The 23630-nt window shown below is 47.0% G+C and overlaps 1 protein-coding gene and 1 long non-coding RNA gene across 2 annotated transcripts in view; one reads left to right on the forward strand and one right to left on the reverse strand.

Annotated features, from left to right (window-relative positions):
• The window catches only part of MAP3K20 (mitogen-activated protein kinase kinase kinase 20), a 492577-nt gene that overhangs the window by 262000 nt on the left and 206947 nt on the right, over positions 1-23630 (forward strand). The window contains exons 6-8 of the mRNA XM_029605800.1: positions 8500-8528; positions 8628-8765; positions 22509-22595. Coding sequence (XP_029461660.1) covers positions 8500-8528; positions 8628-8765; positions 22509-22595 — 254 coding nt within the window. The remainder of the gene's footprint in view (positions 1-8499; positions 8529-8627; positions 8766-22508; positions 22596-23630) is intronic.
• LOC115093682 overlaps positions 1-23630 on the reverse strand; it is a 170923-nt gene that overhangs the window by 94267 nt on the left and 53026 nt on the right. The window lies entirely within an intron of this gene.

The raw sequence follows: 23630 nt of genomic DNA on the forward strand, positions 1-23630 counted from the left end.
CAAGTTGACTTAGGAAATAGCCACTGCTATTACTGTCATCAGTAGCATGGGATCTACTTAGTGTTTGGGTACTTGCCAAGTACTTGTAGCCTGATTGGCCACTGTTGGAAACAGGATGCTGGGGCTTGATGGACCCTTGGTCTGACCTAATTTGGCAATTTCTTATGTTCTTAGGAGGTGTAGAACCCAACTCTCCCTGCCTGGAGCCCATTGTTTGGGTTCAGGCTGACTCCCCCTCTGTTACCAACAGCACTATTGTTGTTGTGCCCATTGGCCCCTGGTTGGTGTCTGTTGGTCCCCTTTTGTATTGGGGGGCAACATGTAGCTAAAGATTCACCCATGTGTGAGGACTACCATCCTGCTTGTCATAGGAGAAAGCAGAGTTACCTGTAACAGGTGTTCTAGGACAGCAAGATGTTAGTCCTCACGAAACCTGCCCACCACCCTGCAGCGTTGGGTTTCTCCTGTTTTTTTATTGTTTATTCTTATCTTATTTCTATATTACGAGATTGAAGAGGGACCTCGCATGGACATGTGGTATAGGGCATGCTGGGCATGCTCAGTGTATCTAGTCAAAATTCTAGAAACTTTGACATTAGTTTTCCATACCGGGCTCCATCTGATGATGTCACCTATGTGTGAGGACTGACATCCTGCTGTCCTGGGAGAACACCTGTTACTGCGCAGAAAATGGCAGAGTCCCCGACGTGCTGTGAGCAGAGCGCGTCACGCTCGCGGCACACCGGGACCTTCATCTTGTTGCAAGCATGACGTGCTCCGCTCGTGGCATGCCGGGGCCTTCATCTTCGCCACGAGTGTGCTTCGCTCACGGTGAAGATGAAAGCCCCGGTGAAGGGGATGTGTGTGAGTGAGAGAGGAGGGGGTGTGTGAGCGAGAGAGCAGAAGCTGAGAGAGTATGGGGGGGTTGTGAGAGAGAGCAGGTGAGGTGTGAGAGAACATGGGGTTTGTGAGGGAGCATGAGGATGATGAGAGAGCGTGAGGGGTTGGGGGGGGGGGGGGTAAGAAAGAGCAGAGGGGTTCTTGAGTGTGGGTGCCAGAGAGAGGAAGCCTGTATGAGGAGATTGTGAAGGCGTGTGAATGTGTGTGAGAGAGATTGGGAGCTGGTGTGTATGAAAAAGGGATTGTGTGTATGTGAGGGTGCTTGCTTGTTTTTTTGTGAGAGAGCGAGCATGTGTGGTGTGTGAGAGAGAGACATAGGTAGCCTGTATGAGGGTGTATGTGTGAGAGAGGGACCCTGTAAGAGAGGATGTGTGTATAAGAGAGAGAGCAGGATTATGTATGAGGGGATGTATGTGTGTGTGCGAGAGAGAGAGAGGGGGACCCTATATGAGGGGATATGTGAGTGTGCGAGAGAGAGAGAGGGACCCTTTATGAGGGGGTGTGCATATACGAGAAAGTGGGACCCTGTATGAGAGGATGTGTGTATGAGAGAGGGTGAAGGAGCCTGTATGAGGGGTATGTATGTGCACTAGAGAGAGGGAGCCTGTGTGTATGAGAGAGAGAGAGAGAGAGAGACATAGGGAGCCTGTGTGAGGGGCAGTACTGAGAGTAGAGATAGAGTGGAAGCGGTTGAGCCTAGCTGTGGAGGGGAGAGAATACTGGCAAGTGGAGGAGTTAGGATCCCAGAGGGCAAAGTGGTCAGGAGAGTAGGGAGAGAGAATGGAAGGGACTCTTACAGTGAAATTCTAGGGAAATTCAGCTCAAAATATTCAAAATTCTGCAACTTTAAGTAATAATTTTTATCTGAATTAATTTAAAATGTAATTACTTAAAGACAGCAAAGTTGCTTACCTGTAACAGGTATTCTCAGCAGGATGTTAGTCATCACATGTGGGTGATATCATCCAATGGAGCCCAGCACAGAAAACTTATGTCAAAGTTTCTAGAAACTTCGATTGACACACAGAGTATGCTTAGCATGCCACTATCCACGCGGGGTCCCTCTTCAGTCTCTTAAGTAGAGCACGAAAAAAGAAAACAAACCAGGAGAATCCAACTCTGCGGAGTGGCGGGTGGGTTTCCTGATTACTAACATCCTGCTGTCCTAGAAGAACACCTGTTAAAGGTAAACAACTTCGCTTTCTCCTAGGACAAGCAGGATGGTAGTCCTCACATGTGGGTGAATCCCTAGCTACCAATGGGACCAACAGACACCAAACTAGGTGCCAATAGGCACAACAACAGAGGTGCTGTTGGTAAAATCGGGAACAGCCTGAACCCAAATAGGGCCATAGATAGGAAGAGTTGGATTCATAGCTGAAAAAGATTTCTGAGGACAGACTGGCCGAATCTGCTGTCAGATGTCCGTCCCTGTCGAGACAATAATGAGCCGCGAAGGTGTGGAGAGAACTCCATGTCGCAGCCTTGCAGATCTCCCCCATAGGAGCTGCACGCAGGTGGGCCACAGTAGTGGTCATGGCACTAACAGAATGAGCTGTGACGTGGCCCCCCAGTTTGCAATCCCATCTGTCCATAGCAGAAGGCGATGCATTTAGCTAGCCAGGTGGAAAGAGTCTTTTTAGCAACAGCCCTACCCAGCCTGTTGGAGTCATAAGAGACAATAAGCTGGGAGGATTGCCTATGGCCTGCTGTCCGGTCCAGGTAGAAGGCCAAGGCCCTCTTACAATCCAGTGTGTGCAGTGCCCTTTCCCCTGGGTTGGAATGAGGCCTAGGGAAAAAAGTGGGCAGGACAATGGACTGATTAAGGTGAAATTCAGTAACCACCTTCGGCAGGAACTTAGGGTGCATGCGCAGGACCACCTGGTCATGGAAGAACCTTGTGTAAGGCGGATAAGTCATCAGGGCATGCAACTCTCTGACCCTGCATGCCGACTGATCGCTATCAGGAATATAACCTTCCAGGTCAAATATTTGAGAGCAGAGGAGTGCAGTGGCTCAAACAGTGGCTCCAACAACTGGGCCAACACCACATTTAGGTGCCAGGACACTGCAGAGTCCTTGGGGAGGCTGCAGTTGAAGCAAACCATGCATGAACTGCCCTACAAGAGGCTGCACTGAGATAGGCGACCCATCCACCACTTGGCGGTTCGCGCCTGTGGCACTCAGGTGCACCCAAATGGAGTTGGTCTTAAGCCCGGTCTCCGAAAGGTGCAGCAGGTAATTTAAAAGTTCTCAGATTGGACAGGAGAAGGGGTCGAGACCCTTCTGCTCACACCTGATTGTAAACCTCCTCCTCTTCAAAGCATAAGACTTCCTGGTGGAAGGCTTTCTTGAGGCTACCAGGACCCAAGACACTTCTTCTGAGAGGTCAAACAGCTGCAGGATCAACCTTTCAACATCCAGGCCATGAGGGACTGGGTTCGAAGGTTGAGGTGGTGCAGTCTGCCCTGTCCTGTGTGAGGAGGATCGGGTCCCGCCAGGAGAGATCCCGCAGAAGTGGGAACCAGACTTGCCTCGGCCAACGGGGGGGGGGGGGGGGGGGGCTACAAGGATCATGGGCCCTTGGTTCTGGAAATGCTTCAAGAGAGTCTTCATTATCAAAGGAAGTGGAGGGTACACATTCAGGAGGCCCTCTCCCCACTGGAGAGCAAAGGCATCAGTGGCTGTCTGACCTGGTCAGGGAATGGTACCGAGGAACTTTCCTGTTGCAGGGGGAGGCAAACAGATCCATGTTCGTGGTTCCTCAGAGATGGAAGATCCGGTCTGCCGCCACCTGCTTCAGGGACCACTTGCGGGGTTGGAAGGTGCGACTTAACCTGTCTGCTAAGGTGTTTTCTGCACCGGCCAAGTGCACTGCCCGGAGTAACATCCCCCGAGACAGGGCCCAACTCCAGATTTGCCCTGCTTCCTGACAAAGGAGGAAGGACCTGGTGCCCCCCCTGCTTGTTTATGTACCACATTGCCACCTGGTTGTCTGTCCAAATGAGGATCACCTTGCTGGACAGCTGATCTCGGAAGGCCCACAGTCCATACCGGATCGCCCTCAGCTCTAAGAAGTTTATCTGACACAGAGCTTCTTGAGCGGTCTACAGACCTTGGGTGCGGAGGTCCTCTATATGGACACCACATCTGTAGTAAGCACAACCTGGTGTGGAGGCACCTGAAAAGGCACCTCCTGCTCCAGATTGGATGGGGACCTCCATCAAGCCAAGGAGATCCTGAGAGAGGGGGAAACCTGGATACAGACCTGAAGGCACTGGGTGGCCTGCTGCCATTGGGAGCATAGAGTCCACTGGGCTCGACGCATAAGCAGGCGGGAAAATGGGGTGACATGGACCATCGCGGCCATGTGCCCAGGGAGCTGCAGCATATGCCATGCAGAGATCTGCCGGTGATTCTGGACCTCCTCTGCCAGGGTTAGCAGTGCATGCGCCCTGACACGAGGCAAAAAGGCCTCGTGTCAGGGCCTTTTTGCCTCGTGTCAAAAGGCCTCGTGTCAAAAGGCCTCGTGTCAGGGCCTGTGGTGCGTCCAACACAGCCCCTATGAAATCCAGCCGTGACGATAGATAGAGATTGGATTTCGGGTAGTTGATTAGAAACCCAAGGTATTCCAACACCCGAATGGTCCAGCATAGAGACCATGCTGCCCCCCCCCCCCCCCCCGCCTTCCGTGCTGCTCTTGAACAGCCAGTCATCCAGATATGGAAAGACCTGGATTCCCAGCTGGCGCAGAAAGGCAGCTACCACGGCCAAACACTTTGTGAAGACCCGGGACGCGGAGGCCAGGCCGAACGGGAGCATGCGGTACTGAAAATGTTGGCAGCCTACCATAAAGCGAAGATACCTCCTGTGACTGGCGAGGATCTTGATGTGGATATACGTGTCTTTGAGGTTGAGGGAGCAAAGCCAGTCTCTTCTTTGTAAGAGGGGAATCTTGAACCTTTCTTTCTTAAGAAATCTGTTCAAGGCTCGCAAATCGAGAATGAGATGGAGGCCTCCTGTTTCCTTTGGAATTAGAAAATAATGGGAATAAAACCCCCATCCCTGCCGCTCCCAAGGAACAGGTTCTACCGCTCAGGCTACTAGAAGGGCTGAGAGCTCCCCTTGGAGCACTTCTGGGGGCGAGACGGGATCCCACTGCAGGCATAGGGCAGAATCCAGCAGAACAGCCATGAGATTCAACCTGTAGCTATGACGGATGATGGACAAGACCCATTGATCCAACATCATGGCTGGCCACCGGTCCACAAAGAAACAGACCCCCGACCAGTGAGTCCTCTGGTGTCTGAAGTGGCAACTGGCTTATACTCCCTCGCATCCAGTCAAAACCCCTTAGCAGGGCTAGCCTGGGGTGCTGGCTGAGGCCTAGGGCCCTGCTGTGTTGAGATCTGCCCCTGTTGCTGGCCTGTTGTGCCCGAGAGTGAGGGGCAGGAGGGTAGTACTTCCACGGCCCTGGCCGGGAAGACCTCTTAGAAGACATTGGTGAAGAAGATGGCACCGGTCGACAACTGCTGGAGAGTCTCATGGTGGTCCTTCAGCTGTGAGACTGCCTCCTTGACCTTGTCACCAAACAGGTTAGCCCTGGTGCAAGGCAAGTCAGTTAGCCGGTCCTGTACCTCTGAACGGAGGTCCGAGGCACGAAGCCAGGCAAGACGCCGTACAGAAATGCCGGCCACTGCAGCTCAGCCCGCCGTCTCAAAAACATCATAGGTAGCACGTACTTCATGCTTCTTACACACCAGGTCCTGCTGGACAAGCGCCGTAAGGGCTTCCTGAGTTTGCTGTCCCAGACCATCCGCATCCTCCTGGACTTGTTTCATGTACAAAAGGTAGGAGGCAATACGGGCCACTAACATGGAGTCTTGAAACACTCTCTTCCCCATAACATCACATGCCCTATTGTCCTTGCCAGGAGGGGCTGAGGCATGGGGGTGCTTCCAGAGCCGAAGAAGCAGCTCTCTGAAAATCTTGTGAACAGGCACTGCTACAACCTCCTTTGGGCATCCACGAACTAGAGAATCTCCAGCATCTTATGGCTGGCATCTTCCTCCGTCATAAGTTGAAAAGGAATGGCTTCAGTCATCGCCCGGACGAACCCCGTGAAGGTTAAGTTCTCAGGTGGAGAACGGCGGCGCTCCTTTGAGGGGGAAGGATCTGACGGAAGATCATCGGAATTCACCAATGAAGCATCCTCCCCCCAGGGGTCGTTCGGGCCCTCAGGCTCATCATGGCCACCCGGAGATGGGGGCTGGGGAACACTGGTCGTATCGATAGGCGGGGGCCTTGAGGATCCCGAGGGCATTGAGGGACCCAAAGGCCCAGACCAAGTCCCGGCAGTGCCGGATGGGGGGCATGAGGGCCCCGTGGAGTGAAGAGCATCAAAGGGCCCTCTTGCTCAGGTGCCTTGCATTTCGGTGGCTGACAGCCCACCGAGAAATCGCGGGGCGCCGGCAGTAACTGGGTCAGGAGGACATGGAGGAGGACATCAAGACGGTCCAACAATGGCTACAGCCCTGGTACCATGGATGTCATCTGTGCAGATGCTGGCATCAGCACAGGTGCCGGCATCAGTGCAGGCACCGGCCTCAAGGGCGTCGATGCTGGCACTGGCCCAGGTGACGGGAGCACCGGCTCCTTTTCTCGCAAAGCACGTTCCACTGCAAGGCGCAATTGACTTTCCAACTCCGCCTCAAAAGCCTTCGATGAAAGGGCAGGCTGAGAGGAGAGGTAAGAGGCCAATTCCTCCTCAGAGCCCCAAGGAGGATCAATGTCCAGCACCAGAACCGGTGTGGACAGCCTCGGGCCACTGGCTTCGAGGGAGGATGGAGCCTCCTTTTGCCGTAGCCACTTCGGGGGCAAGGTGACAAGCACCAGAGCCAGCCCGAGCCCAGCCCTGCGGGCAGACAGGGACCAGTAACGTGTTTCTGAGACGGTGCTCAGCCCGGTCCTTCCATGGCGCCAAGGATGAGGAAGACAATCCTGAAATCCGCGACTTGGAGGAGACCGAGGCTGGGCGATCCCCTGAGCCTTTTTCTCCCGCAAGCCTTGGGGGAGGAGTGGTCACTGAAGGGTCGAGGACAAATGGTTCCCCTCAGTCCTTTGGTGTCAATTGCATCGATGCCGAAGTGGAGGGTTCGGATTTACCCGAGCCAATAACCTTCCCCATCTTATCCAACCTGGCCTGACATCCTTTTGGGGTCATTTGAGCATACAATTCGCAGTCCCGAACATCGTGTGATGCCTGCAGGTGAAGGATGCACACATAAGAACATAAGAAATTGTCATACTGGATCAGACCAAGGGTCCATCATGCCCAGTATCCTGTTTCCAACAGAGGCCAAACCAGGCCACAAGAACCTGGCAATTACCCAAACACCAAGAAGATCCCATGCCACTGATGCAAATAATAGCAGTGGCTATTCCCTAAGTAAACTTGATTAATAGCAGTTAATGGACTTCTCCTCCATCGTGTGGATCTGGCAGGGACATAGTTCAGGGGCACTGGGGGCATCGATGGAAGCCTGAGGCCACCATGAGGCTTACCGTTGACCGCAAAAGGCACGAAGACCGGCAGGTACGGGAGAAGCACGAAAAATTACTACCGACCAAGAAAGGAGCAGGAACCGAAGAGAGATCCAGCGCAGGAAGAAAAAGCACAATTATCTCACTTTTGAAAGAGTTTCCCAAGAAAAGAGCATGAGCTCTACCTTTGCGAGACGAGAGCTTCGCGGAAAAAAGATTGAAGATAGACCCCGTGTGGATAGTGGCATGCTGAGCATGCTCAGTGTGCTAGTCAAAGTTTCTAGAAACTTTAACATAAGTTTTCTGTGCTGGGCTCCATCGGATAATGTCACCCACATGTGAGGACTACCATCCTGCTTGTCCTAGGAGAATGTTATGTATATTGTTATTTTGACCAATATAAAGTATGCAGAATTTTTAAATTTTGGTGCACAGAATTCCCCCAGGAGTAACAGATGTTGCCAGTTGAGTAACCCAAGATATTCTAGTGCTAGAAAGGAAGGGTGTACAAATATATGTGCATCCAGTTTCAAAAACAATCAAGTCAGACTCATCTGCAGTATTCCATGCTAATTACTATACATGGTCACATCATATTTTGAAGGTAAAGGAAGTATGATAGGTATTGCTGGTGAGGAGAGGTAAAATTGGGAAAGAAAACCAAACATGAATTGCATTAGAGTAGCTAAACAAAATCTGATTCATTAGAGATGGGCTAAAGTAGTCCTGGTTTCACTTGTATTTGTAACCCTGTTTTTCTTAGAGGAATTGGGCCTACGAGCATAGATGCAGTGGGGCAAAATCAGGACCGATTCAGCTTGTGTCAGATTTGTTTATCTATAATTAATTTCTCTCTAAAGAAAGCCAATAAGGTAGCTGGATAGCTCTGCTTGACTTTCTCTATTACTGTGTGCTAAAAGTTTACTTCCTGTCTCCAAAGACATAAGCAGTGTTGCTTAACTGTCATAGAAGTAATGTTTACACTGATGTCTTTAAATCATTAGGTCAATATTTACACTTCACAATTAATTCTGTATTCTCTTTCTTGTTTGTCAGTTGTTATAACTGTTGATGGAGTATTAAAGGTAGGATAATTTTTGCTGATTACTCATTAACTTTTGCTGCTATGGCTGCTGGTGTTTTTGTATCAGATGATCGATGCATCCTTTTCGTCTGTATTCCAGATCTGTGACTTTGGTGCCTCGAGGTTCCACTCCCATACAACACACATGTCTTTAGTAGGAACGTTTCCTTGGATGGCCCCAGAAGTTATCCAGAGTCTTCCAGTGTCTGACACCTGTGACACATATTCCTATGGTGTGGTGAGTTAGGTCCTTACATCTTTTTAGTAAAGCTCAAGTCTAATCAGTGAATCACAGATTAGTGGAGCACTGTCTTCACTGAGAAGCTTCTGCTACTTTTAATCTGTACTATGAAACAATCCTTTGGATCCTATTTAGTAATATCTGGTCATTCTGGGTGCATTATAAATTAAACTTATATTGGCTCATTGTTTTGGCCATTTTGAGGAACTGAGCCCACAAGACACCTTGCACCACCCATTATTTATTGCTGAATAGTAAATAAGGCTTGTTCGTAGTAAAATGCATATGTAAAATACTGAGGTCGATATTTAGCCACAGAGAGGCTAGTTAAGTTAGCTGCATATAACTCATGCACTTAAAAAAAATGTTCTCACCTCAAGCTTACAGAAGGGTTTGGGTTCGTAAAAGGGATCAGAGAGCACTACCTCTGTAATCTGGAAGTATACACTAGAGAAGTTAAATATCAACAGGGAGCAGCAGATTGCATGGACAGTTATAATCAAGGGAGGGAATAAGAGTAAGATAATGTAGGAATGTTTATGTAATTAAACAAAGTTTTGTTCAAGAATAAATGAAGAAAAACAAATAAAACAATACAAGCATATATAATTTTTGTTTTATGTTTGATATTTCTATTACTATTTAGTAGAACTGTATTTTAAGTACCATTGCTTTTCATTGTAATGTTCTCTTGCATGAGAATAAACTAAACCTGCAGGGAATAGCAAAATAATGCTTGGCAAAAGAGCAATAACTTTATATCTTCAAAGTGACAGTAGTATACAGCACAATTATGTGTTTTTGCTTATTCATAGGGCTTTTCATTAGTGATTAAAATCAGTCAGTCCCAGTAGATCACTCCGATATGAAAATCAAGGTTGTCGGTTTTAACTGATGAACAGCACCCTACCCCTCCCCCCCCCCAACATAGTTCCCTCTAAGCTGAGCACGTGAGCAACCACTCATATATTTTGGAGCTCCGCTCACAGGTTTTACACGGGCGAGCACATACATTTTTCTTTGTGCTATATACAGAAAAGCAAAACTAATACTGGCGGCACTCAAAAATTGTTGCTGACATGAAAAGAAATGTGCACACACCTAGTCACTTCTTAGAAGTGACTGTGCCTCCCAGCCTCCCCTGTCCTTTGGACCTTTTCTATAGAAACTGGAGCTGGTTCAAGGCCGGATTACAGTGGCAACAGCAACACACTCTGAAGGTATAGGACAGGGGTCGGGAACCTTTTTGGCTGAGAGCCATGAATGCCACATATTTTAAAATGTAATTCTGTGAGAGCCATACAAGACCTACCAAATTAATTTACTACAACCCCCTACTCTCCTGACGCCCCCCAAGGCCTGCCAAAAGTCCCTGGTGGTCCAGCGGGGGTCCAGGGCTCGCAGACAAATCTTTAATAAAAAAGTAAAAATCTAACAAAACCCCCCACCCTCCTGATGCCCCCCAATACCTCCAAAATTAATTTACTACAATCCCCTACGCTCCTGACCCCCCCCCCCAAGACCTGCCAAAAGTCCCTGGTGGTCCAGCGGGGGTCCAGGGCTCGCAGACAAATCTTTAATAAAAAAGTAAAAATCTAACAAAAACCCCCACCCTCCTGACGCCCCCCAAGTCCTCCAAAATTAATTTACTACAACCCCCCACCCTCCTGACCCCCCCAAGACCTGCCAAAAGTCCCTGTTGGTCCAGGAGTGGTCCAGGAGCGATCTCTTGGACTTGGGCTGTCGGCTGCCAATAGTCAAAATGGCGCCGACGGCCCTTTGCCCTCACTATGTCACTGGGGTCGACCAATGGCAGCGGTAGCCCCTGTGACATATGTAAGGGCAAAGGGCCGTCGATGCCATTTTGATTACTGGCAGCCGACGGCCCTTTGCCCTTACTCTATGTCACAGGGGCTACTGCTGCCATTGGTCGACCCCAGTGACATAGTGAGGGCAAAGGGCCGTCGGCGCCATTTTGACTACTGGCAGCCGACAGCCCAAGTCCAGGAGATCGCTCCTGGACCGCTCCTGGACCCCCGCTGGACCACCAGGGACTTTTGGCAGGTCTTGGGGGGGGGGGTCAGGAGGGTGGGGGGTTGTAGTAAATTAATTTTGGAGGTCTTGGGGGGCGTCAGGAGGGAGGGGGTTTTGTTAGATTTTTACTTTTTTATTAAAGATTTGTCTGCGAGCCAGATGCAGCCATCAAAAGAGCCACATCTGGCTCGCGAGCCATTGGTTCCCGACCCCTGGTATAGGAGCTGGGAACTCAGCCAATGTACTTCCACGTCAAAGCCCTGCCTCTCAGACAGAAGTCGAGAGAGTGCAGGGCCACTTCACGTGTTGCTCCTGCCACCACATTTGGGACTTAGGGCGGCCCCGACTTCCATAGAAAAGGTCTGCTGGGTACTGAGGACTGCTCTGGAGGGGCTGGAGTGTGGGGATTAAGAGTGAGGAGGTTATGCTGGGAGTGTGGGGGAAAAAGTATAGAGTGCGTGGGCTGAGCTAGGGTTGGATGGAGAAGTGCGTTCATGCGCCTTCCCGCTGCCTTGAGCGCCCGCCTGGACATCCAAGTTGGGCGCTCAAGGCAGCGGGAAGGTGCATGAATGCATGCTGCGACCTGAGCGCCCGGCTGGACGTCCGAGGTCACGGTGTAGGGTGTGTAGGGATAGGGCCTGATACAGGAGCTCATGCCCACTGCAAGTCAGCGGCACAAGGAGCCCAGACCCACGAGAAGGCCAGAGGAGCCCCCGGAAACGGTGTCCGTTCTTCCCTACGGAACCGAAATACTCTGAGGTTAAGCGCAGTGGTGCCAGGTTGGGTTACTTTTTTCCCCCTTGTGCGAGAAGCATTTTTTTTCTGTGGATTGGGTTGGTTTGGGACTGGGCGGCTAAGTTCACCACACTAACGCCAGGGTGAGGGTAGGCAGTAAATTTGCATGTTAAAGACACGGCAAAATAGCTGGTTAAAAAGGCGATAATCTGGGCACATGTTACTGTATCAGAGGGAATAGCTAATCCGATCATTAACATATCATATACATGCGTCGGGCGGAAAGGGATACGCGTCGATTTCAGTAAGCGGTAAGGACACGTAAAACCGGATACTGAATCGCGGGTTAGACATGCGCGTCCAAAATGTGCGTACACAGCGGGTTAAAAACAGGATAACCACGGCCGCGCTTTACTGTATCGGCCTGTTTGTGGGGTAAGCAGAAAACTTTAGATCCTTTCTCCCGTTCCTCCCAAAAACTGCTTGATTACCTTTTACATTTATCTCAGTCTGGTGTTAAGACCAACTCAGTAAGTGTTCACCTTTGTGCAATTGGCACTTACCATCACCATATAGAAGGTAAACCCATCTTTGTACATCCTTTAGTTGTCCGGTTTATGTGGGCCCTGCTTCATCTGAAACCTTCAATCAGGCCTCCCACTACGTCTTGGAACGAAACATGGTTCTGTCCCAGCTGATGAAAGCTCTTTATGCGTCACTGTGCTCCTGTGACCTGAAGTACCTGTTCTGGAAAGTCGTATTTTTGGTGGCTGTCACTTCAGCACATAAAGTCAGTGAGCTTCAGGCTGTAGTCATTTATTCACCTTACACCAAGTTTATAATGATAGGGTGGTCTTGCGCACCCATCCACAGTTCATGCCTAAGGTGGTGTCGGAATTCCATCGTAACCAGTCAATCGTTCTTCCAACATTCTTTCCCAGGCCATGTGTCCACCAAGAGAACAAGCACTTCTATCTTTAACAAACTGAAGCCCATAGGAAGTCCATCCAGCTTTTTGTTTCTTTTGATACTAACAAACTGGGAATAGCCATTGCCAAACAGACAATATCTAATTGGCTAGTAGATTGCATCTCCTTCTGTTATGCCCTGGCAGGCTTGAACCTGGTGGGCCATATCAAGGCTCACTCTGTTCGAGCCATGGCAGTGTAGTGGCTCATCTGTGATCAGTCTCCATGGAGGAGATCTGTAAGGCTGCAACATCGAGTTCTCTCCACACTTTCACATTTTATTACTGTTTGGACAGAGGTGGCCAACATGATAATGTTTGCCAATCTGTTCTGCAGAATTTGTTTGAGCTGTAGAACCCAACGCCTTTCCTTCCTAGGGCCTAGGTAAGATACATAAGGGAAAAAAGGCTAGTTGCCAATAAAAATATTGTGCTTGTTGGCATTTTTTTTTATTGTTGTTCCCTTTTTTTATTGGGAGCAACCTGTAGCTAGGGATTTCCCACATATGAGGACCGCCATTGCTCTTGTCATTGGAGAAAGCAGAATTGCTGTCTTGTAACAGGAATTCTCCAAGGAGGATAGCAGGATATTGGTCCTCACAAAATCTACCCACCTCCCCTTGAAGTTGTTTTTTTTTCCTGATAAATTACAAGACTGAGGGGCCCCTACTTGGACATGTGGCACAATGACATGCATGAGGATGCTCAGTGAGGCACAGTTTTCCGGGCTGGGCTCCATCGGATGATGTCTTCCACGTGTGAGGACTGACATCCTGCTGTTCTCAGAGAGTACGTGTTACAGGTAAGCAACTCTGCTTTACTATTGTTTTTGGTGCAGTCTGAGATTTTGATATATGGTTTTTTTTAACATGTTAAAAAGTAAACAGCATAAAATCTAAAACTTATGTTGATTGATGTACCCCACTTTGAGCATTCTAGTGGAAAGTCGAATTTTAAATTGGAAAATAAATAAATGGAATATAAAATTACTTTTCTCAATTCTCCCAAATTCCCCCTGCCTTGCTATCTTTGAAAACTAAACCAAAATATTTCATTTTATTCCTTAATTGCTTAATTTGTTATAATTACAGAGATTTATTCCTTAATTTGCTTAATTTGTTATAATTACAGAGATCCATATTCAACGAGCTGATGAGAGGATAAGTTATCCCAGTAAAGTTATTCGGATAACTTTAACTGGATATTCAGCGGAACTTACCCAGATAAATCTTCAGCTGATTGTATCTGAATAACTTTAGGACAGTCTTTCTCCCTGACTAGACTTAGCTGCATTATTTTATCCTGAAAGCGCTGAATGTCATTGCTGACCATATAAAGTTTTACCATGCCCTGGGAACACCTTCAGCCCCGCCTCTTTTTATGCAGGCAACAATTTGCACGGACAAAATTTATCCATTCAGCAAAGAGGTAATTCAAACCCTGAAGATTTGTTTGGCTAACCCCCAAAGTTAGCCAGACAGATCTTTCAAATGTTGGCCATACAAGTACTATTTTATTTTAATTTATTTATTTGGCATTTATAAACTGCCAAATATAGAAGCCCAAGGCAGTGTACAATAAAAACACACATAGTTTAAAAAGAAAATAAAACTAAACAGAAAAAAAATAGTAAGTCTCCTCCAGAACATTATAATATAGCACACTGTAGCACTTGTTAAGTGTGTCCATAAAGAGTATCTATTTTTTTGAATATTTATATTGCTGTAGCCTAGGCTGTAGATGTGCTGTTGCATAGTTGATTCAAGACTCAACAAAGATTAGATGTGTCCTTTATTAAACAGAGTTTTAAATGACTATAGAAACATTTGGTAATTATTTAATGAAGATTTGCAATATGTAAAAGATTCTAATAACCAAATGGATCCCAGCTCAGCTTGGTCACAGAGAGGCCAATATTTAAAGCTAAATGGCGAGTTTTGAATATTCCTTGTTTCTCCTAGGACAAGCAGGATTTTAGTCCTCACACATGGGTGACATCATCGGATGGAGCCTGGCACGGAACTTTGATCTAAAACATTCTAGAGCTTTCAACATGCCCTATTGAGCATATGCAGCTGTAGTCATCACCCTGCCCCCTAGGCAGAATCCTTCAGTCTCTTCTTTTCCGTGGAGCTGTCATCTCGCGGTTGTGGAGCTCGTGCTCTTTTTTTTATTAGAAAATGTTTTTCACAGTATTTAGCTTTGCTCTCTTCTTACAGTTTTGTAAGCGATTTTTTCTAGAGCTGCAGCTTTTATTTCTTATAGTTTATTCTTTTTCCTTGGTGCCATGGGTCCGTGATGTAGTGCATGCGATGACACAGTGCCCTTGATGCACTTGATGTCACAGTGCCCTTGATGCACTCGATGATACGGTGCCTTCAGTGCACTCTGTACCACGGCACAGTACCCTTGGTGCACTTGCTACAGTGGCCTCGCGGTGCCCTCGATGCTTTGGTGCCCTCGACACATTCAATGCCTTGGTGCCCTCGGTGCACTCGATATATCAAGCCCCACTGATCAGGCACTGGATTTGTCATTGAGCGCCCTTATCGCCATTAAGGCCATCGACAGCAGGGACTCTGAAGCCCCCGCATAGTCCTGCAGCCCTCGGGGGGTAAGGGTTCTTGGCTTCTTATGGATCAAGAACAGGGGTCGCCTTCTACTTGAGGCACCCTGGTGCACTGTTGAACCTTTACGCAGTGTCCCGGTCCCTCAGGGCTCCTGGGTGGTGTCTATTACAGAGCACTGGGAAGCGCAGAACTGCCCCTTCAGCCAACATTCCCAGTGTTGGGGGCCCACCAAGATGCACACACCAACAATATTAATGATTGCTAGCGAGGCTCTCGTCAGCCATAATGCTTGCGAGACCATCAAGCTTGCAGCATTGACACCACAGGATGAATTGGTGAGCCGAGGGAAATTGCAGTCAGCCCTAGCAGTTGTTGGTTCTTTTTGATATTGATGACCTGTTGGGGACTACAGGGCTTCTTCCTGCAGATGCCCATGACTTCTTTGTTCCATACCTTGGGCATTGGGGCTCCCAGGAGATCAAAGTCTGTGGGCACCTGTGGTGCCAGGAATGGCGTTATTTACCGGTAAACTGCTTATAGATCACAGGACATGTCTGCAGTCCTCCATAAGCACCTGCGCTCGCCCTGTGGGTCTCGCAAGTGAACTGGTACCGCTGCAGTTTCGATGGCCTGCCTCCCGGAGCATTCTCCGGTACTGAAGGGTGCAACGCCATAGACTGCCACCCAGAGCACCAGTGGTGCTGGGGATGCCATTCTCATACTGTACTCTCCACTCCACTGGAGTTATTGTGGCGTTGACATGCAGCTTGCACAGTTGGGACAGATTAGGCATCTGTTCCAAGGGCCTCAGTTGCTTCCAGGTGGCATTTTCCCTGGCTGTGCAGTCCGCAGCCACACTAGAGGTCTGTCATCTTTCGGCATGGTCTCAGCCTCCATGTCAGTCCGTTCCGCATAGTGATGAGGAGCACTGGTGGGGGAGGTGTCATTATACACTCTGTGCTTAGTCGCGGGGTGGCATGTAGCCACTGACTCAGACACGTGGTTCTTGGTCCTCACTGGGGCATGGAATTTCTCCCAGAAGCTCGACGCGCAGGATCATGGGTGTGCCACCGTCCGTGGATGGGTTACCACAGTATGAGTCCTCCCAGTGCGCTTTCGCAGCAGAGGGCTTCCAGTTGCCCTCTTTCTCCTGGGCGATGGGGTGTGTGTGTGTGTGTGTATTGTTCCCTCCGGACGGTCACAACAGGTTGTGTTCTGCAGCTGCATGGTTGGCCTAGTGCTGCACTCCTGGTCGGATTCTGAGGTGAGTGGACATCACGAGCGAGGCTCCATTGTCCTCTCCTTTCTCAGCAAAGGCATATGTCTTCACCCTCTACCATGTTCTTGTGGAACAGTCCCTGGGGCTCTGTCCCTGATAAATGTTTTTTCTCTGATCCGGAACCCCAAGCCTCTGAATCGACGCATCTCCATGGAGGACATGACGGCAGTGGCATTTGCGGTCATTGGACCATCTTAAGTTGGGGCCCCTCTGAGGATTGCAGTGGCGACCTCCGCTATCTGAGGCTAGCTGCCTGTGGTGAGTTGGTTGCATCGGCACCTCAGCAATTGGTCATTGTGCCTCAGCTCTCCTTTGGGGGGGGTGTTAGACCTTGATCCAGCTGCTTCCCTCTCCCCTCTGGAAGGGGAGACTCAACTGGGTTCCAGGGTAATCCTTTCGTGTTCCTCTCTTGACGCCCACCTATGCACCCCTTTGAGAGGTGCCCCTCATTTTCCGTTTCTGGACAAGGGGTGGCACTGCTCTGACTGGCACCAGCCCTGAGAATAGTCGATAATACCACTCTCCCTTGGGCTCTGTAAGACGCAGCAGGTCTGTCCATGAGGGAGCCTGTCCAGTGTTGCTCCCCTGTGACCTTCCAGGTTTCCTCCTGCCCTTTGCTCACAGTAGCGTGCAAGCTATTTTTCCCCTTTTTTAGGATTACCCCATCTGCGGACAGAGGAGTCCTGGGTCATGCAACATTGTCCATTCCTGGGCCATGTGCTCCCTTAGGAGGGGATGTTCTCCCCTGGGGTAATCGCTCTTAGTTTCCACTGTCTCAAGAAGACCGAGTGCTCCATCTCAGTGGGATACTCCCTGCTGGTTTCGGCAATGAGTTGTTCACTTGGGATTGATAGACAACTGGGTGACTTGTGCTTGCCCCAGCAGTCCTCTGGTCTGCCTCCTTGTGTTCATCACTCCTTCTGACTGGATTGGATTGTCAAGGGGAGGGGAGGTAAAGCTAAGGCACCTGTGGTATATTGCTGTATACCTGCAGGGAAGGCTACGACACGTTTTTCCACTTATTTTTGCCATTCTCTGGCCAATATTGCCTTAGTTTTTCCCATTCTCTAGGTTGCCCAAAGGGACTTCCTGCTCCCTGCACGATCCTGTGACAGGATAGATAAACCTGTTCTGACAGGTGCTGTTAAGTGACCTTCAGGCCTATCTCATCTCCCTGCTCAGGAGTTTTTGGACTACTGGTTGGTTTCAGGGATTGTCTCTCATCCCCTGAAACCCTTGACTCTGTCCTGCGCGGTCAGCTAGGTCTGATGCTTCGGCACGCGGTGTCTGTCCCAGGCTGTGCCGTGGTTTGCTGCTTGTTCTTTCAAGCGTGGTCTGGGTTTCTTCTGCCCATTCAGTCTACCTGCCAAACCTGGGCACTCTTCTCCAGACCTTTGGCTGTCTATGGTCGACAGTCTCTTCTGGAGGGCTCTCAGACCCCAGTTTGTTTTTTGGTTGTTTTTTTCACACTGAAGGAAACTGTGTGGTTTTCAGTCTAGAGTCTCTCTTGTTTACATCTCTGGATTCTTCCTGTATCCAGGAGGATCTACAATCCACTGTTTTGTTAGAAACTCTGATTGTACTGCCTTCCGTGATGTGCAGTTGCTTCTGTTTGTACTTCAGTGCCAGGAAAAATAGTAGAAAGTGTTCTAAACATCAAAATCACAGAACATATAGAAAGACATGGTTTAATGGAACAAAGTCAGCATGGCTTTACCCAGGGCAAGGCTTGCCTCACAAATCTGCTTCACTTTTTTGAAGGAGTTAATAAACATGTGGATAAAGGTGAACCGGTAGATAATAGTATACTTGGATTTTCAGAAGGCGTTTGACAAAGTTCCTCATGAGAGGCTTCTAGGAAAAGTAAAAAGTCATGGGATAGGTGGCAATGTCCTTTCGTGGATTGCAAACTGGCTAAAAGACAGGAAACAGAGAGTAGGATTAAATGGACAATTTTCTCAGTGGAAGGGAGTGGACAGTGGAGTGCCTCAGGGATCTGTATTGGGTCCGTTACTTTTCAATATATTTATAAATGATCTGGAAAGAAATACGACGAGTGAGATAATCAAATTTGAAGATGACACAGAATTGTTCAGAGTAGTTAAATCACAAGCAGATTGTGAAAAATTGCAGGAAGACCTTGTGAGACTGGAAAATTGGGCATCCAAATGGCAGTTTAAATTTAATGTGGATAAGTGCAAGGTGATGCATATAGGGAAAAATAACCCATGCTATAATTACACAATGTTGGGTTCCATATTAGGTGCTACAACCCAAGAAAGAGATCTAGGTGTCATAGTGGATAACACATTGAAATCGTCAGTTCAGTGTGCTGCGGCAGTCAAAAAAGCAAACAGAATGTTGGGAATTATTAGAAAAGGGAATGGTGAATAAAACGGAAAATGTCATAATGCCTCTGTATCGCTCCATGGTGAGACCGGACCTTGAATACTGTGTACAGTTCTGGTCGCCGCATCTCAAAAAAGATATAATTGCAATGGAGAAGGTACAGAGAAGGGCTACCAAAATGATAAGGGGAATGGAACAGCTCCCCTATGAGGAAAGACTAAATAGGTTAGGACTTTTCAGCTTGGAGAAGAGATGACTGAGGGAGGATATGATAGAGATGTTTAAAATCATGAGAGGTCTAGAACGGGTAGATGTGAATCAGTTATTTACTCTTTCGGATAGTAGAAAGACTAGAGGGACACTCCATGAAGTTAGCATGTGGCACATTTAAAACTAATCGGAGAAAGTTCTTTTTTACTCAGCGCACAATTAAACTCTGGAATTTGTTACCAGAGGATGTGGTCAGTGCAGTTAGTATAGCTGTGTTTAAAAAAGGATTGGATAAGTTCTTGGAGGAGAAGTCCATTACCTGCTATTAAGTTCACTTAGAGAATAGCCACTGCCATTAGCAATGGTAACATGGAATAGACTTAGTTTTTGGGTACTTGCCAGGTTCTTATGGCCTGGATTGGCCACTGTTGGAAACAGGATGCTGGGCTTGATGGACTCTTGGTCTGACCCAGTTTCATTTTCTTATGTTCTTATGTTCTTGTATCACTCCCCTGCTTCAGGCATCCCTGCTATGATTGGGAATTTGTGTCTCAGTCTTTTTCTTGGCTTTCTTTGTTGAACCCAACTCTTCTCCAGCCTAGTGGGTTGGCTGCCTTGCAGGCAAAGGACTCAGGTAGTGCTTCAGCACTGTGCAGTTTACCACTTAACCCTGCTCGGAAAGCCTATAACTTGGTATTCACCCATGTGTGAGGACTACCATCCTGCTTGTCCTAGGTGAAACCAGAGTTCTTTCCTGTAACAGGTGTTCTCCTAGGATAGCAGGATGTTCGTCCTCACGAAACCCTCCCGCCTCCCCTAGGAGTTGGTTTTTCCATGTATTAGCTATATTATGGACTGAGGGACTCTGTCTAGGGGGCAGGGTGGTGACTATATCTGCACATGCTCAGTAGGGCATGCTGAAAGCTCTAGAATCTTTGAGATCAAAGTTCCATGCCGGGCTCCATCTGATGATGTCACCTATGTATAAGGACTAACATCCTGCTGTCCTAGGATAACACCTGTTACAGATAAGCTACTCTGCTTTATCCGGCTAAAAGTTAGTTGAATAAGTCATTATCCAGCTAAGATTTAGCCAAATAAGAAAGAGGTATGTTGGGGCATTCCTGGGCAGGGAAATGTGCTTGAGAGCAGATTCTTGAATAACTTTGCCCTTAACAGGCTATATTCAAAGGATGTACACGGTTAAATGACAATGCTGTTTTAAAATAAAAAAACAAAGGCCGCATTTAGAGCCTCAGGGCCAAATTCCCCCCCCACCCCCCCCAACCAACCAGCTAAATGTTTAAAGTCCCTGGTAATCAAACTGCCTGCCCCCCTAAGGACCGGAAATTCCTTCCTTTCCTTCCCTCCCTCTAAAATAAAGGTTAAAGATAGCAGGCCTAGACCGGAAAACCCTTCCTTCCCTTCCCTCCCTCCACCCAAGATTGCGAAATTGCTGAAAAGGAAAAGTGGCAAGGCCACCCTTTCTCTTCTTCCTTCTCCACTGGTTGACCTACTCCAAACACTCCTAGCACAGCCAGAACCTCACAAACCTGTTCCTGCAGTCGGAAGCTGGGAAAAACTCCCAACTCCTGTCATGTCTGGCATTGCTCTAGCAATAACACCGGTTGCATAAGCTAACAATGTTAATGTTGCTCTAGCAAGGCTGGACATGCTGGAACTGGGCACTTCTTTCCAGCTTAAGGCCGCAAGAAAAGCTCTGAGGGTTGACAGGGGTGTGTGGAGGCGGGGGAGGGTGTTAAGAGTAGCTTTGCCATTTTTTCTTTTTTAGCAATTCCAGGATCTTGGGCAAGTCAGAGAGAGGCAATTTTTGGACCTAGTCCTGCTACCTTTAATCTTTTTTTTTTTTTTGGGAGGGTGGGAGGGATTGACCACTAGGGGCATTATGCAGTTAACTGGGGTTGGCAGGGGTGGGGGAGGGGAAGATCGGGCTTAGAGGCCCGAAATGCAGCCTTTGTTTTTTTAATACAGCATCAGCATTTAACCGATTATTCCTTTGAATTTAGCAGGTTAAGTCCAAAAGTTATCCGAGTATACATACCTGGATAACTTTGAAACTTAACCATCGATATTCAAAGATAGCCAGTTAGCTTTCAGAGTTGTCTGGCTACATATAGCTAGATAACCTAATTTGGTAATATTCAGCAGAACCTTTTATCCTGATAATATCCTTGATCAATCTTCAGCTAACTTTAGCTGAATAAATTATCTGTGTTAGAATTTTTTGAATGTTGTCCTCCGTGTGATTTAGTAGATGTTGCCCCCTCTCATCTACAGTGGCCAAAAGCTCGAAGTAAGTGTCAGCACTACTCTCATTTACAGCTGATACCATTGATGACAAAAGTTTGCACATAGAGCAGCAAATCCAGTGTTGCAAAAATGTGAACATTTCTAACATATATATATATATTCTGCTGTGTTTAGTAATTTTCAGCTTGTTTTATCTGCAGTTAGTTTGACTGTCCTTATTGTCACTGCATTTAAATCACTTCAGCAGTCAGGAGACTACCTGTTTTTTCAAGTTTTATTATGCATCTATTACCTTCCATTTTCATTCAGAATTTGATGTGAAATACCACATCATTCTAAAGTCCCTGGTCTCCAAAGAAACAAAAAAGTCATTGATGATGGTCACAGAACAAGATTGCCCACAGTGCATGTTTATGCCTTTTTCGGAAATCCCTTCCTGTCATGGTTGATCACATTCTGAAATTAATTCCCTTTTTTGTATAGCCTTTTATTCAACCTAGGTGTGTTTACATTTTTATTTTTTAGTATCTCTATATTTGATATTTTTTTGTCTTGTTACTGCACATATTTAACTGCTTAAGAAGGAGCCTATTTACTAAAGGTTTTCTCCCAAGTTGTGTCTGGAAAAAATGTTTAGTAAATAGGGCTCTAAGTTTTTGGACATATTTTTTCAGTGAGCCACAGCTCTATTTAAATAATAATCACCATTGCCCTAGTATAAAAAAAATCAGAATCTGTCACTGAGAAGCATGTAAGGAAGTTATTATATAATGGAGTACTGTTTATCCAGAGTGGTTGAGACTGAGACCATTCCAGATAATGGATTTTTATGGATAATGGAAATTCCAGATAATGGGAGTTTTCTGATTAAAAAAAATAATTTTGGATCATAAGAGGTTATTTTTTTTTAATAATGGATCATATGAAGCCAACCAATTTTTTGGATAACAGCAGTTTTTCTGGATAATGGATCAGGGCCCAGGAACCACATTTTTTTCTGGATAATAAGAGTTTCTGGTTAGTGGATCTTCAAATAAACAGTGCTCTATTGTAGTTCTATGCTAGTAATGATTCTCTGAAATTGCATTAATTTAGGCCTGCATGCTTCTGTTTTTTATCAAGATTTTAATTGCAGAAATGAAAAAGGAAATGAATGCTAAAAACACAGGATTGATAGCTTCCACATACTAGTATTTTTGGTTTCTACAAGTCTCATTTCATTTTCTAATAACTGTATATAACTGAGTAATGTTAAAAGACTTAATTCATGTATCCTAAATGCAGATTTCATAATAGAAATTCTGTATTTTATTTTATTGCTTCAGGTTCTCTGGGAGATGCTAACAAGGGAAGTCCCCTTTAAAGGTCTGGAAGGATTGCAAGTAGCTTGGCTGGTAGTGGAAAAAAATGAGGTAAGACTTTTCTATGCTCAGAAATAGAACATACATATGAAAACAGTATCGGAGGTTTGCAAAAGACTTTTTCATCTTCTTCAAATTAAAAGTAGGTTCACGCTTATGGAAAGATTACCAGTAGGAGCTAACACAAAGGGTCAAAGTGATGTTATTCCTCATGAATGGACCCTTTACATCTAATTGTTGCAGCTTCACGTCGTGATGCTGTAGATCAAAAATTGTAGAACTACTGTACTAGTTTCTCAGTCTCAATAGTGTAACCTAGGGGTTTGTTCTTGGTGATGAAAGAAGCCATGGCGTCCCAAGGTAGGGGAACTGTTTAACTCCATCTTCCATGCTTTGGACATCTTTTTACTGTCCAGGAGTTGATATTTCTGTAAGAGACCTTCAACTACTTTAGCTTAACTTTCCCAGCAGGAGTCACCCTACTACAAGAAGCTGTCCCTTAGATGAGAATTTCAAAACTAAAAGAAGAAAAAAGTAAAGAAAATTACAGTTTAGCTCCCTGTGGTATATTGAACACTACATTAAAGATCAGTTCATCACTTATATTGGCAAGGCTGAGGCATAGCTGCATGCTTCCTCACACAAAGACAATAATTTATGGAGGAAAGTATTCTTGGTTATGTGTGAGATTACTGCAACATTATGTTTCATAAAAACCAACAATGAGCACTGAAGAAAAGTTAAACTTCCCTTGCATTTTTATTTCTTTAGCTGTTTAGTTTTAGGGGGGGCAAATGTTCAAGCTGCCTGCTTTGGTGCCTGTCTGCCGGTACTTACCCATGGACCTTGCACCAGATTTCAAAGGAAAATCCCGTGTATGTACATTCCTTTGAAAACTGCTGTGGGTAAGAAATACCTGTGGAATTTTGCACCTGCTTTTGGGTGGGTAGGATTTTCATGAAAAATAAGGCACACAAGTCTTGAAAAAATCCAATCTGTGTGCTACCTGCTGAGCCTTCCCAAATCACCCGAGCGCCTAAACGTGCACATGCTCTGGAGCCCCACGGGTACTTTTAGCAGGACTGG

Source organism: Rhinatrema bivittatum, chromosome 6 (assembly GCF_901001135.1).
Source record: "Rhinatrema bivittatum chromosome 6, aRhiBiv1.1, whole genome shotgun sequence".
In the NCBI taxonomy this organism is placed as follows: domain Eukaryota; kingdom Metazoa; phylum Chordata; class Amphibia; order Gymnophiona; family Rhinatrematidae; genus Rhinatrema; species Rhinatrema bivittatum.